Below are 14,371 nucleotides of genomic sequence, written 5' to 3' on the forward strand. Positions count from 1 at the left end.
ACTCCTGTGTGCAAGGGAGTCTGGACAGGGGAGTATTTGTGATGGGACAGTTGCCCCTATAAATGGGTACAGGAGAGGGGCCGCCCTGTGCCTGCCGCAGGTGGGGGTTGTGCTTCTGTTCCTCAGTGTCCTCGTTTGGAGGTGATTTTGAGAGGGGAAAGGACAAAGGCAGCTCGACTCTGCCAATCAAAGCTGAACGCACCCCGTGGGCTGGTGTCCACCCTCTTGGTCCTCTGCCAGGAGCGCCCTGGCTCCTCCCCGTGGTTCTGTGGGGTGTGCTCGTATCCAGCGGTGTGATGCCAAGACTCATGACGATTTTTGTGATGAGGATGAGTGGTATCTGTATCTGTTCATGTTTCCCCGTTGGTTGTAGCAAAGGTGGCCATACGGTTTATCGTCCAAGTCAGAACGATTTCAGGATGACAGGGGAACAATATTAAAAATTATGTCAGAACAGCAGGTGTTGACTGGGACCATCCCCAGCTGAGACGTGCAATCACCTGGTAATTCCTGGGGTAAAAGAATACTGGTTTTTTTTGTGAGTTGATTTGATGTGTCACAGATTGAAAACTGTATCTTTCCCTCCACCCTCTCTGTTCTAATAATTAGCCTGTTGATTCTCTGGGACTTTCTGTGTGTGTCATCTGCCAGCCGGTGTAATTTGGGTTCTTCTCCTCCACTGCTGATGCGCTCTGCTTTTTCTTGTCTTATTGCACGGGCCGGGGTGCTAGTAATTCCGAGAACCACATAAGACTTTCCAGTCTTAAAGTCACATGGTTCTCAATATCCACAAGACGAAGACGGGTCATGTGCTCAGAGAAAACCTGGCTTCTCCTGGCCCTGAGGCCTGAGAGAAGTGTTCCCGGTGCGTCCCCACCATGTGATATTTTCTTTCCTTCTGCTTCCCCAGAAAACCCTTTTGCCGTGCCTCAGGATGGGGGAGGTGAGACCAGAAGCACCCGGCGCAGCCTCCGAGAAGAACAGCTTCCACAGAGATGCCAGGGAGAGCCGAGGCGGCCGCGGCGGTGGCAGAGAAGGGAACGCCGCCTGTGCCCAAAATCCCCTGCCGCGGACTTCTACAGCTGGGAGCAAACTCAGGGGAGGGGGCCGGCGGTGCAGGGTGGGGGGCTCTGAGCCACCCGTCCACAAGCAATAGTCCCATTTTGGGCTGGTGGCTTCTGAGAGGTGACGCCCTTGTGGACTCAGGATGACCGACACTAAGCTGCTCCGGCCGGTTCAGACCGGGAGGGTTCAGGCCTGTGCGTCGTCCCCACAGTTCCCCTGACTCTGCTCCCTCCGGTAGTGGCCCGTGGGCCTATGCGTGTCTGAATATTGAATGTGAGTGTGTGTGCGTGCGCGTGTGTGATTCAGAGTGTTCTTTGTGTTTGTTTGGCTGGTTTTTATTGGGGTCCCCCAGCTCTCTGATGGGCACGGGTCACCACGTGGTGGGGGTCCTCGCCAGCATCCCAGGCGGGCTCCGGCTTCTTGCACCAGCTGGCAGCTGTGAAGCAGAGGGAGTTGGCAAGCATGGGGCACGGCCCCGCTGTGTCTCTGGGGACACTGGGGACTGGAAAATGCCAGTGAGGGTCCGTCCTGCAGGATCTGTTCCCGTAACAACAGTAACAATAAGGGGCACGTCTGAGCAGGCGTGAGGTTGGGTGTCTTCATGCACACCTCTCTCGCCCTCCGGGAGTGGGTGGGGTCAGTCCCCTGCAGAAGCGGCTCAGAGCAAGGGAGGTGCCCAGGGTCACACAGCCAGGAGGACACCAGGCCCTCAGTTTGCCGTCAGGGGTGCAGGAACCCAAGGTCCAGCCTCCCCAGCCAGGGCGCCCCCAGCACCGTCCCCGCAGCGTCTCCCCAGTGGCTTTCCAGTGGACGATACGTTGCTCTGCGTTCTCCACCATCACCGCCCCGGAACCCTCGTTCACGTAGCACATTCTGGTTAAGCACCTGCCGTGTGCCGGGCCCGGTGCTGGGCAGTGATGGGGACGCGACATGGGTCAGGCAGGCCTTGTCTCTGCCCCGGGGGGGCCGCCGTCTGGTGAGAGAGATAGACACACAGATCTTTGCTGGACAGGGTGACGAGCACTTATGGAAACTCAGAGGAGAAGGTTCTAGAAACCCTTCCACTTTAAGGTGGGACTTCCACCCAAACCTGGATGTCCATCCACAGTGCTCACCGCCTTCAGCCACCCCCTGCCCCAGTGGCATCATCCAGGCAGTGATCACACAAATCCCCAAGAGCCACACTGCCAGTGTAGACGCACTCGCGCTGGTGTCAGTGATCCTAAAGTCTCCCCCAGCCCTTAGGGCAGTGAGCGCTGCCGAATAAGTGCATGTCCCCTCTGATTGTGTGTCCTCACTCAGCCAGACCCAGTGTCCTCGCTGTTCATCACACCCAGCAGTGAGCAGCAGGCCCTGCTCACGGTACTGGTTTTCTAGCTGCGGAGAGAGGGCAGTGAAGAAATTAGTGAGTAAGGAAGATAGCAACAGTGGTGAGCCTTCTGCTGAGAATTCAGTCGAAACCATGTTAGTGAGGGTCTTGTGGAGCTTGTGTGGTTCCGGAAGGCCTTTCTGCACAGGTGACAGTTAAGCCCAGATCTGAATGGTGTACAAGAGCCAGTCATGGGCATTAGAGGTGCAAGAAGAGCATTCCAGGCAGAGGGGAGAGCTCGTGCAAAGGCCCTGAGGCAGCAAGAGGCTTAGTGGTTTCAAGGAACCCAGAGGGAGAATGGAAGGAGATGAAGGTCAGAGAGCCCAGACTCTGTGGTTCACTGTGAGTCACTGTCAGGCTGCACAAGCACAATGCCCCAGCCTTTGATCAAGCAGAAAGAACTTTCCAGGTGTAAAGCATTTCCTATACAGCCTGGCTTTTCATCCTCTCAACAGCCCCACAAAGAAGGGACACTCCCCGCTTCATGGACTAGGAACTGAGGCTGAGATGAGTCAAGCGGCTTGCTCAAGGTCACACAGCTGGCCTTGGAAGACCCAAGCCCATGGCGTCAGTCGCGTCTCCTCCAGACAGTGATACACAGCTTGGCAGAGGCAGGGCTCTCAATTAGGGGTAGCGTGGCTTCCTTTCCCCTGGATGCTGAGTCATCACAGAACATGCCCCAGGGCCTTGCCCCTGCCGGGCAGCAATTGCTGTGGAAGGGTGCTCACAGCCATTCAGCACAGCTGGATCAGCCCGCACCTGCAACCCACGTGCACAGCCTCGGGAGTCAAAGGAACCTAAACTGGGCTGGGGGGTGGAGGGTGAGCACAAGACCCAGATTCCGACATCAGCTCTGCGTTAAGAGCAGTGTGCTCGGGCTAGTCCTCTCTGCCCAGTTTCCCCATCGGTAAGAGGAGGGAGTCATTGGGCCGTCAGGGGGCTCGCACCTCTGGCTTCCTGCGGTTCTGGGTGACGCTCATGCAGCTGCTCAGACAGAAGGGCTTCCTCTGCTAAGAAGGAGCTTGTGGCCTTGCCTCCCCGCCCCGAATGCCCGGAGCCAGAGGTCACTGTCCCGTATCCCAGCCGGGCTGGGGTTCAGCTGAGTGGCCTCCCTGAGGTTTGCGACCTGCGGGCTGCTGCACCTGGCCCGCCAGGGGTCTCAGGAGCGACTGAGAACCCTGCAGCAGGTTACAGTTGCAGCCGGGCTGGGATCGGCAAATGCCGTTGTAAGCCGGAGGCCTCCCACATGTGGCTCAGCAGACATCACAGACTTTGCACACCAGTGCGGAGCAGCCTGCGGTGTAGACGGACCCAGAGTGTGGAGACCCCCAGCACCGCCCCTGCCCAGCTGAGTGGCCTTGGGGGAATCACTTCTCTTCTCTGAGCCTCAGTTTCTCACCTGTCAAGTGTGTGGGACGGGGTGTGGGAGGAAGGTACCCACACTCGCTGCCTCGCAGTGTGGCCAAGGCGGGTGAGGACGGTGCCTGTGGTGTGAACACCCAGAGTGGAAGACATGAGTGCCGCTCAGTCATTCCCGATGCCGAGGGCTCCTCAAAACCCCACGGGACCCCACTCATCCCGACGAGAGCCGGTCCCCGTGCTCCTGGGGCGGGTGGACGTGCCAGTTGGCAGAGTGTCCCTGAGAATATGATGCAGGGGGGTGACGAGACCAAGTAGAGATTTATAGAGTTGACGTTTTTCAGTGACTCCCAAACCTGATTTTTCAAGCTGCCTCTGTTTACTCTTTACTGTGAGCTTCTGGCTGTTCACTACGTCGTCTGTAAAAATAACAATAATAATAATCCAAGAAGAGGAGGACCACGAGCCCGCCGAGGAGTTTGCATCCGCCGCTGGTCTGTGTCACGGACTCCTGTGTTTGTCAGGACCTTTTCCCGCTGGGAATGGTGTGTTATTAACGAGCAGTTTTATGCTTTCCTTCTCGTCCGTGTACGGTGTGCCTGTGCGTTCCGGGATCTCTATTCAGAACCAGTACCTGGTAGCGCCCCCGGGCCCCTCCGCCCTCTCCTTGGCCTTCGGAGTCGCCTGCCGGGCGAGCATCTGATGCTGACCAGGACCAACCTGAAACAGGCCTTAATCGAAAACACACACGCACACACGCCCGCACGCACACACGGGCATGTGTGCACACACACATGAATGCACAGGTGCACACACGCGATTCTGCGGGTTGATCCGGTCTCTCTTGCTGTCTCTGATGCTTTAGAAAATTAGCAGGTAGACTGCTAGCTAAGGTGGGTGGCATGTCCCCTCCTCAACCAAAAACCCCTTCAGGCAAATTTGTCCCCAGAACTGGAAAGGACGGGGGGGCATCGAGGAGACCTGGCCGGGAATACAGGGTGACAGGCCTCCGCCAAGAGATACTTCTCGGGCCACTGTCACATCGAAAGCTCTCTTTAGGTCATTTCAGTCATTTCTGAGTTCCGTGCCCTCCGGCCCTCTGCCGTCCCCCCGGCCGTCTGTCCCTGCCCTCACCCCCAGCTCAGTGGACACTCCATCCGCTGCGTCTACTAGAGCTTGTGCTGTAAAAGAAGACACAGTTCCCCAGAGTCGGAGACTTTTAGAATGTATTCTTTGGTTTATTTTAATCTTTTCCACTTGGCCGATTGGTCCCCCGACAGGAGGAGTCACGCCATAGGTGGCCTCCAGAAGTGAATTTGCAGATTCCTCGACAGTCCCGGTCGACGTGTCAGCCCGACTGGAGGTACTGGGGGCACCTCTTGTCCGTGTGGAGGGGCAGCCACGTCACAGCAGAGCCCCCATCTCCGCTACGGAAACCTGGGTGCAATAGAGGAGGCGGCCGGTGTGGCACCTGACCTTACTGCTCACCTGGCGAGCACCACACGGCATCTGCCTAGTCCCCACAGACCGTCCAAGAGGTCAGGGGGCAGCCGACCCCCCAGAGTGGGTGACACTGTGGTCACTGCCGTCTGCAGCCCCGGAACACGTCACCAGACGGGGGTGATGCCCTGTGCGCCCCTCCCGTGCCACCAATGCCATGCAAGGCCCCCAGCCCCTCCTTGTGGCACAGAGGCAGCCCCAGACGGTAGGAGGCGAACGTGTGCAGCTTCGGGATCCATGGTCCGAAAAACTCAAATGTTGAAATCGGGGAGTCAGGTGACATAGAAGATCCTAGAAAAAAAAAATTTGTTCACGCATGCATTCACTCATCTGTTCAACAAATATTTATCCAGTGCCCATCTGGAAGCAGGTCCTGCTGTGCACGGAGATGTCAGGGAACACGCCACATCCTCGGGAGAGGCTGGCATCACCTGTGACGTGACTAGTTGTGCCTAATAGTTAGGGATGCTCAGATTCACAAAGCAAATAAGGAAGGCGTACCTATCCCGTCCACGAAAGTGGCCATGGAGGTAGCATTGTCCCCCTGTCCCCAAGTGTCCTGTCCAAAACCCTGCCAGATAGTTGGTGCTAGATAGATGCTTGGTGAGTGAGTGGCTTTGACTGTGAGTCAGACTGTACCTAAACCTCCTATGTTCACTGCAAAGCCCCAACCCCCTTGCCCTTGACAGACTGAAATTCAGGGCCGCTGCAGTGCCCGCTTCCAGGGGGCACTGTTCCTCTCAAATGCGCCGTGAGCAGCCACCCCGGGTTTGTGCAATGAGGTGCCCAGTGAATTGCCCTAAGCTGCCTTCTGAAACATGCAGGTCCCATCGAAGTCAGACGAAGTCAAGGGAGGATGGCCGTGGACATGAGGCCAGGTGGGCCCCCCCTCCCGAGGAGCCAGGTCAGGAAGGGGACGGGGCCACAAAGGGGTGTGGGGGGCGGGGGGAGGAGCCATGAGCCCATGGCAGGTCAGGAAGTTACAGCTTCCACGGCTGCTGTGGGCGTCCCGTGTGGCCCCACTGGAACCAGACTGGTGACCGAGAGAGTGTCTTCCTGGACCCTTGCCTCAGTTTCTCATGCACAGTTTCCTCCTCGTTTCAATGTTAGAGCTAGTGGGCTCCATCACAGGCAGATAACCAAACAGTCAGTCTGGGTCACGTGCAATAACTAAGTGGGGACTCTGAGGGAGGGGGCTCCGTGCCCCTAACGGCAGGAAACCCCACCCAGGGCCCGTGTGTCCTCCCCCGGGTCAGGGGACAAGGGCACGTGGCTACAGGTGGGACAGAAACGGTTTCTCTCTCCCGTAAAGCCCGACTTCACCCGAGCCGGGCTGGGGGCCCCTCTGAGAGCTGACAACCGGGGAAAACCAAAAACCAATACTGTTCCTAATAATAATATACTATAATGTACCAATAGCCGTGTGTTTTCCACTGCCCGCTGTTGCGCTGCTCCCGTCTTTATATACAGTAGTTTTTATAAAGATGTCCTGAGGTTTTAATAAAGGAGTGTCTCGTCAACTGTTCCCGGTGTTAGAATCTGCTTTGATGTTTCAGAAGGCGCCCGCGGGAAGCTGTGTCGTGCTGTCATTCTCTGTGGGGGCCGGCGGAGGACCGGGTGGGGGGGTCAGCCGAGGGGCTGTCTAGAGGCACATTAGGGGCAGCTGGTCACCTGAGTCCACCCTTCAGACCACAGGGGGTGCAGCACCAAGGGCAGATTGAAAGGCCAGGTGGGGCCCCCTCCCGAGGAGCCAGGTCAGGAAGGGGACGGGGCCACGAAGGGGTGCGGGGGGCGGGGGAGGAGCCGTGAGCCCATGGCAGGTCAGGGACAGCTGCTGCCCGGGGGGGGGGGGGGGGGGGGGGAGTGAGTCCTGACCCCTGCGACCTTGTTTTCCGGGTGAACCATCACACCTCAGGCTGCGGCCATGAGAGCAGCTCTTCCTGGCTCAGAAGGACCAGATGACGGACGGCTCCGGCCAGTGGTTCTCAGAAAGACCAGGCTCCCGCACTCCAGGAGGGAGGGACGTGCTTGTTGAGCAAACAGGGGTTTGTGCCTCCAATAACCGCGGCCCAGGCGGCCGGCTGGACCCTCTTCCCCCAGGTCTCCAGCCCAGGAGCAGTTTGGCGGGTGCAGTGATGCTCAGAGGCACGGGGCCCACATCAGGCTCCCAGCAGTTTCCATCGCCAGCACTCTTCCAGCTCTTCCTCCCACCTCCAGCCCCGAGTCCCATCCGATGGCCGAGTGGTGGGGGGGACAAACCTCCTCCCCAGCCCACTCAGCTTCAGGGCTGGGCGCAGGAAAAGGACCAGACACCAGGCGGGGGGTATGCAGGATGGCTGCCGTTGTTTGCCGCTGCGCGTGCACTGTTGGGGTGCAATGAGGCCCCTTTGGAGGGCACGGGGGTCTTCCCATGCCCCTGTCTCCAGGCGAGGAGCAGGCCCGGGAGCAGCTGCACATGTGGGGCAGGCAGTCTTCCCACAGCAGGCCGCCCACGGCCCCACGGCTGAGGCCCCACCGCTGAGGCCCCTCGTGCTAGCAGCCCTCCTGGGAGGGGACACCAGCAGGCCCAGGCACTTTCTGGGCTAGACATCCCCCCACCCCCGTCCTGCTGGAAGCTTCCTGCCCTCTGCAGAGCCAGAGGCAAGAGGGCCTGTGGTCTCCACGTCCCCCCAGCCCCCGGCCCCCCATCCTCTTCTTCTCTGCCCAGGGCCTTGCGAGTCTGTGCCACACAGACCAACTGACTCGGGAAGGAAGTGAAGGGTCCTCTCTGCCTGCGGGCACCTCACGTCTCTGTGAGTGGTCACCTTAAAACCCATCCCTGCACACACCCACACCCACACCCATACCCACAGAGAAACACACACACACACACAGACACACACACATGCACAGACACACACAGACACAGAAACACACACATACAAAGGCACACACACAGACACACAGACGCACACACACACAGAAACACACAGACATACACACACAGAAACACACACAGACACACACACAAAGACACACACAGGAACACACACCTCTCCCCTTGGCTCTGAGAGGGGCAGAATAACCTCCCTGAACGAAGCCTGTGCTCCTGGAAAGCCGCCTCCTCTCTCCCAGTCGTCCCTTCCGCTGGGGCAGGGTTCATTCTGGCCCCAACAGCTGGCAGGGTGACAACACAGGAGAAGGGACAGTGGCTTCAGGCTCCTTGGGGCCTCGTCTTGGACTTGATCGTATGGGCCCTGGGGAGCCACGGGCAGGCTGGGGGCAAAGAAGAGCCATCAGCGGACCTGACCTGTGGGAAAGAAGGAGCTGGGCATGGACGGGATGCGTTCGGGGGGCAGCCCTGGAGAGCTCGCTGTCATCAGCAGGACTGCATGAACTGAGACGCGTGGGCCCCCAGCCTGACTGCGAGGACCTGGCACAGCCCTTCCTTCCCATCCCTCCTCTCCTCTCCCATCCTGAGCGTCAGACACACCCACATCCCTCGTGAGGAGGCCCAGCCCGTGATCCTTACTGGACTAACACCAGTTTCCCCAAAGAGAAATGTCTGCAGGAAGCAGGGGCCGCCTGCCCCCACCCTGTGACCAGGTTGATGGGTCCTGCTGGGATTATTGTCCTCACACCACGCAGGCGCAGGCAACCCACAAAGCGAAGGGTCTGGCCCCCCCCCCCCCCCCGTTCACCCTGAGCTGTCTCTCAGACTCCGCCCTCTCTTGCCTGCTTCAGCATCCCCTGTCCCCTGCATCATGGATTCCCCCTCGGTTGGGTCACTGCCATCAGTGTTCAAATGCGCCTGCATTTCACCCATCGGAAACACTCCAACGCCCGCCCCCAGGGAGGGCAGATCGGGTCTGCAGACCGACCCCCCCCCCCCCCACAAGAACAGCTGGAAACCCTGGGCCAGATGCTTTCTAAAAATCTCCTGGAAGCGTTAGAGAGCTGACCGAGTGGTGAAGAATTCTGAGGTCAAAGTCCGGGAGAGGATGGGGTGGCCCGTGGGGCTGGTTTTCCCTGGGGGCTTGTTGACCCTGAAGGGGGCGGCCGAGAGGATGAGCCAGCCTGAGGGGAGGGGGCTGGAGTCCAGGACTGCTGGAGGGACGGATTTGTAACCCCCCCTTTGGATAGGGACCGCAAAGGCTGCACCATCGGAGTAAGGGTGCGCCCGCCCCTGCAGCCCAATTCCACTTCACCGGGGGCCCGGAGGCACCAGTTCCTGGAACTGGAGAACGGAGATCCTCGCCAGCATCTCGGCGTCTGATGGCACCAAATGCTGTCTTCCTGCAAAGGGGCTCCGTCATGCCAGGCTTCAACGCATTTCCACGAACACTTTATCAGGCATATTCTGTCTGGCCCACCGTCAGGACGAGCAGGGATTCATGCAGCTAGAGGGATGCGAAACGCGGCCGCAGGAGAGAGCTGCAGGGGCTGCAACCCACGGTACTTAAGGTGCTCAAAAAGTATAAAACTGCGTCTGAAAACTGAGAGGCATAGGAGATAATATAGGAAAGTGTACAGAGAGCCAATTAGAAACCGCAGAAATAAAAAGTATAATAACCAAAATTCAGGTCTCAGTAAACGGGTTTAAAGGAGGTAAGATTGAGACAAGGCCAGGATGTCTGCCCTCACCACTCTCATTCAAGATGGTGCTGGGAGCTCTCACTAGCGGGAGTAAAGCAGGAGAAAGAAATCAAAGGCATCCATACGGGAAAGGAGGAATTAAAACTGTCCTTCTTTGCAGACGACCTGGCTGTCTACGTAGAAAATGCTGAGGAATCTATAAAAAAACCAACTAGAGCTCCTGAGAGAGTTCAAAGTTCGTAGGACACGAGACGAACACACAAACATCAACTGTATCTCTACGTGCTAGCGATGACATATGAACACAAAAATTAAAAATATAATGCCATTTATAACTTCTCAAAAAAATGAAATCCTGAAGTGTAAATCTAACCAAACTTGTAGAGAACTTGTAGGCGAAAAACTACGAATACTGCTGAGAGAAATCAAAGATCTAAATAAACGAAGAGACGCACCTTGTTCATGGATGGGAAGACTCAACATGGTAAAGATGTCAGTTCTCCCCAAACTGATACATAAATTTAAGATATTTCCTATCAAAATCCCAGGAAGATTTTTTTTTTTTTTTTGAGGAAGATTAGCCCTGAGCTAACATCTGCCGCCAATTCTCCTCTTTTTGCTGAGGAAGACTGGCCCTGAGCTAACATCCGTGCCCATCTTCCTCTACTTTATATGTGGGACACCTGCCACAGCATGGCTTGCCAAGCGGTGCCATGTCCGCACCCGGGATCCGAACCAGCAACCCCAGGCCACTGAAGCAGAACATCCGCAATTAACCTCTGCGCCACTGGGCTGGCCCCCGGGAAGATTTTTTGAAGACATAGACAAGATTAATCTAAAATGTATGTGTAAAGGCAAAGGACTAGAATAGCTAAAACAATTTTGAAAAAATTGGGAGGACTCATTGTAGCCAATTTCCTGACTTAGTACACAGCTGCATAATCAAGACTGTGAGGATCAGTGGGAGGGCAGACATACAGGTCGACAGAGCAAAACAAAGAACCTGGCAATAGACCCACACCAATGCGCCCAACTGGTTGTTAACAAAAGTGCAGAAGTGGATTGATGAAAGAAAGACAGGCTTTTCAGCAAATGGTGCTGGAGCAACAGCACATTCAGAGGGAAAAAAAGAAAAATGATCTTGACCTATGTACCTAGATCTCACACCTTAAGGGAAAATTATCTCAAAATGGACCATAGATTTAAAAGTTAAATGTAAAACTGAAAAATTTTAGAAAAAATAAACAGGAGAAAATCTTCAGGATCTAGAGCTAAGCAAAGCATTCTTAGATATGGCACCAAAGACACGATCCTTAAAAGGAAAGCTGGTCAATTGGACCTCATCACAATTGAAAAGTTGTGCTCTGTGAAAGACCCTGGTAAGATGGAAAGACACACTACAGACTGGAGGAAAATATCTGCAAGCCACATACCCAACAAAGGGCTAGTAGCTGGAACTATAAAGAACTCTAAAAAGTAAACGGTAAAAAAAACAAACAATGCAATTAGACACGAAGAGACGTTTTATGAAAGAGGATATCCAGAGGACAGATCATTTCAACAAAGCCCAAGTTATCTATTTTGTATTCTGTTGCTTGTGCGTTTGGCTTAGCTAAGAAACCATTGCCTAACCTGACGTCAGGAAGATTTGCCCCTATGTTTTCTTCTAAGCTTTATAGATTTAGCCCTTATATTTGGATCTTTGATCCATTTTGAATTAATTTTGTATATGGTGTGAGGTAAGGGTCCAACTTCATACCTCTGCAGGTGGATGTCCGCTTGTCTCACCATCATTTGTAATCGTCTTGGCACCCTTGTCAAAAATCAACTGACCATAAATATGAGGACGTATTTTTGTACTCTCAATTCTATTTCATTGATTGAAATCTCTATTCTTCTGTCAGCACCACAATCTTGATTAGTGCAGCTTTGTAGTAAGTTTCGAAATTGGGATTTTTCGTTCTACGAATTTGTTCCTCTTTTTCCAGATTAATTTGACTATTTGGGTCCCTTGCATTTCTGCGTGAATTTTAGGATCAGTTTGTCAATTTTTGCAGAGAAGTAAGCTGGGATGTTGATAGGGATTTTGCTGAATCTATAGGTCAATTTGGAGAGCACTGTCATCTTGACAATATTAAGTCTCCCATTAAAACCCCCAATACTAAGTCTTTAAGGACGTGGGATGTCTTTCCATTTATTTAGATCTTGTTTAATTTCTCCCAGCAATGTTTTGCAGTTTTCAGAGCATAAGTTTCACACTTCTTTTGTCAAATACAGATAGCAAATAAGTACGTGAAAAGATATTTAACATCCTTAACTGTTAGGGAAATGCAAATTAAAACCACAATGAGAGATCACTACACACCTACTGGAGTAGCGAAAATAAAAGATAGTGACAGGGGCTGGCCCCGTGGCCGAGTGGTTAAGTTCGCGCGCTCCGCTGCAGGCGGCCCAGTGTTTCGTTGGTTCGAATCCTGGGCGCGGACATGGCACTGCTCGTCAGACCACGCTGAGGCAGCGTCCCACATGCCACAGCTAGAAGGACCCACAACGAAGAATATACAACTATGTACTGGGGGGCTTTGGGGAGAAAAAGGAAAAAATAAAATCTTAAAAAAAAAAAAGATAGTGACAAGTGCTCATAAGGATGTGGAGAAACTGGCTCAACATGCACCAGTGATGTAACCCAGCAATTGCACCCCTGGACATTTGTTCCAGGTAAATTAAAACGGATGCTCACCCAAAAACCTGTCATGAATGTTGACAGCTGCTTTATTCATAATACTCCCAAACTGGAAGCTTTCCAAATGCCCTTGAACTGGTGAAAAGTTCAACAAACTGTGTACATCCATGTCGTGGAATACTATGCAGCAATAAAAAGGAATGAACTATTGGTACATGCAAGACTCTGGTTGAGGCGCCAGAGAATTATGCTGAGTGAAAAAAGCCAATCCCAAAAGGGTACACGCTGTGTGATTCCATTTATATAACATCTTGAAATGACACAATTATACAAATGGAGAACAGATTATCAAGGATTAAGGAGGAGGTGGGGGCAGGAGGGAAGTGGATGTAGCTATAAGAGGGCAACAGGAGGGATCCTCGAGGTAATGGAAATGTTAGGTATCTTGACAGTATCAATGCCAGTATCCCAGTTCTGATATTGTGATAGAGCTTTTGCAAGAAGTTACCACTGGAGGAAACTGGGTAAAGAGATGTCTCTGAGTTGCTTCTTACAACAGCATGTGAATATACAGTTATCTCAGAATGAAAAAGTTTAATTTTAAAAAACAGATTAAACACAAGAGAAGAGAGAATTAATGAACCTGAAGATATGTGAGAAGAAAATATCCAGAATGAGGACCATCGAGATAAATTAATGGGAAATATAGAAAAGCACTTAGCAGTCATAGGAAACACATAATGGACGTGTAATTGTAGGTCCAGATGGAGAAGTGAAAGAGAATGGAGAAGAAATAATATTTGAAGACATAAAAAAGGCTGAGAAATTTCCACAATTAATTAGACATCAAGCTGCAGATTCAAGAAACCCTACTAAATTGAAGCAGAAGACAAAGAAAAAATCTTAACAGCAGCCAGAAAAGAGAGCAGGACTTGGGGAAGCCAGAGGGAGGCAGAGAGAGGCGACCTTTGAAGGGGCGCGACTAGACAAACCACAGACTTTACGATAGACGTAATGGAAACCAGAAGGCAATCGAAGAGTATTTTTGATGCGCTAAAAGAAAGTACAGGCAAACCACGAAGACATGGCTGATTCACTTCCAGACCTCCATGATAAAGCGAATACCACAATAAAGCAAGTCACACAAACTTTTTGGTTTCCCAGTGCGTGTAAAAGTTATGTTTACACTATACTGTAGTCTGTTAAGTGTGGAATAGCATTGGGTCTAAAAAACCAATGTGCATACCTTAATTTAAAAATCTTTCATTGCTAAAAAATGCTAACCATTATCTGAGCTTTCAGAAAGTCATAGCCTTTTTACTGGTGGAGGGTCTTGTAAAAAATGCAATCTCTGCAAAGCGCAAGAAAGGGCAGTGCGACAGAACGGGTGTGCCTGTAACTGCCAACCTGGACTTCTAAACCCTGCAAAACATCCTTCGAGAATGAAGGTAAAATAAGATATTTTTAGAAAAATTAAAATTGAAAGAATTCATCACCAGTAAACTTCAACTGAAAAAATATTGAAGGGTCTTCTTTGGGTAGAAAAAAAATGATTCCAGCAGAAGCTTGATGATACGGAAAAGAACAAAGTGCAACAGGAGGGTATGTAGTGAACTCTAAATGAGAAGTGCAGAATTGGGTGGTTGTAATAATGTCTTCTGGGTGTAGAAATATACGGAATTAAATCACAGGACAAAAACTGCAGAAAAGACAGAAGGGATATAAATGCAGCTAAAGTGTTGTTAGGTCTTGGATTGTCCAGGAAGAAAGAAAGTACCAAATAGTATCAGATTATGTTAAGAATGCATTTTGTAATCTCT

General features: G+C 52.7%; 1 protein-coding gene across 4 annotated transcripts in view; it reads left to right on the top strand.

Moving 5' to 3' along the window:
* The window catches only part of SHISAL1 (shisa like 1), a 135,141-nt gene extending 128,323 nt beyond the window's left edge, over nt 1-6,818 (top strand). For all 4 annotated transcript variants that reach the window (XM_070506751.1, XM_070506753.1, XM_070506750.1 and 1 more), the window contains exon 5: nt 911-6,818. In XM_070506751.1, the coding sequence (XP_070362852.1) occupies nt 911 (1 nt within the window). In that variant the 3' untranslated portion in view covers nt 912-6,818. The remainder of the gene's footprint in view (nt 1-910) is intronic.
* The last annotated feature ends 7,553 nt before the right edge of the window (nt 6,819-14,371 follow it).

The sequence above is a fragment of the Equus asinus genome, chromosome 4 (assembly GCF_041296235.1).
Source record: "Equus asinus isolate D_3611 breed Donkey chromosome 4, EquAss-T2T_v2, whole genome shotgun sequence".
In the NCBI taxonomy this organism is placed as follows: Eukaryota; Metazoa; Chordata; class Mammalia; order Perissodactyla; family Equidae; genus Equus; species Equus asinus.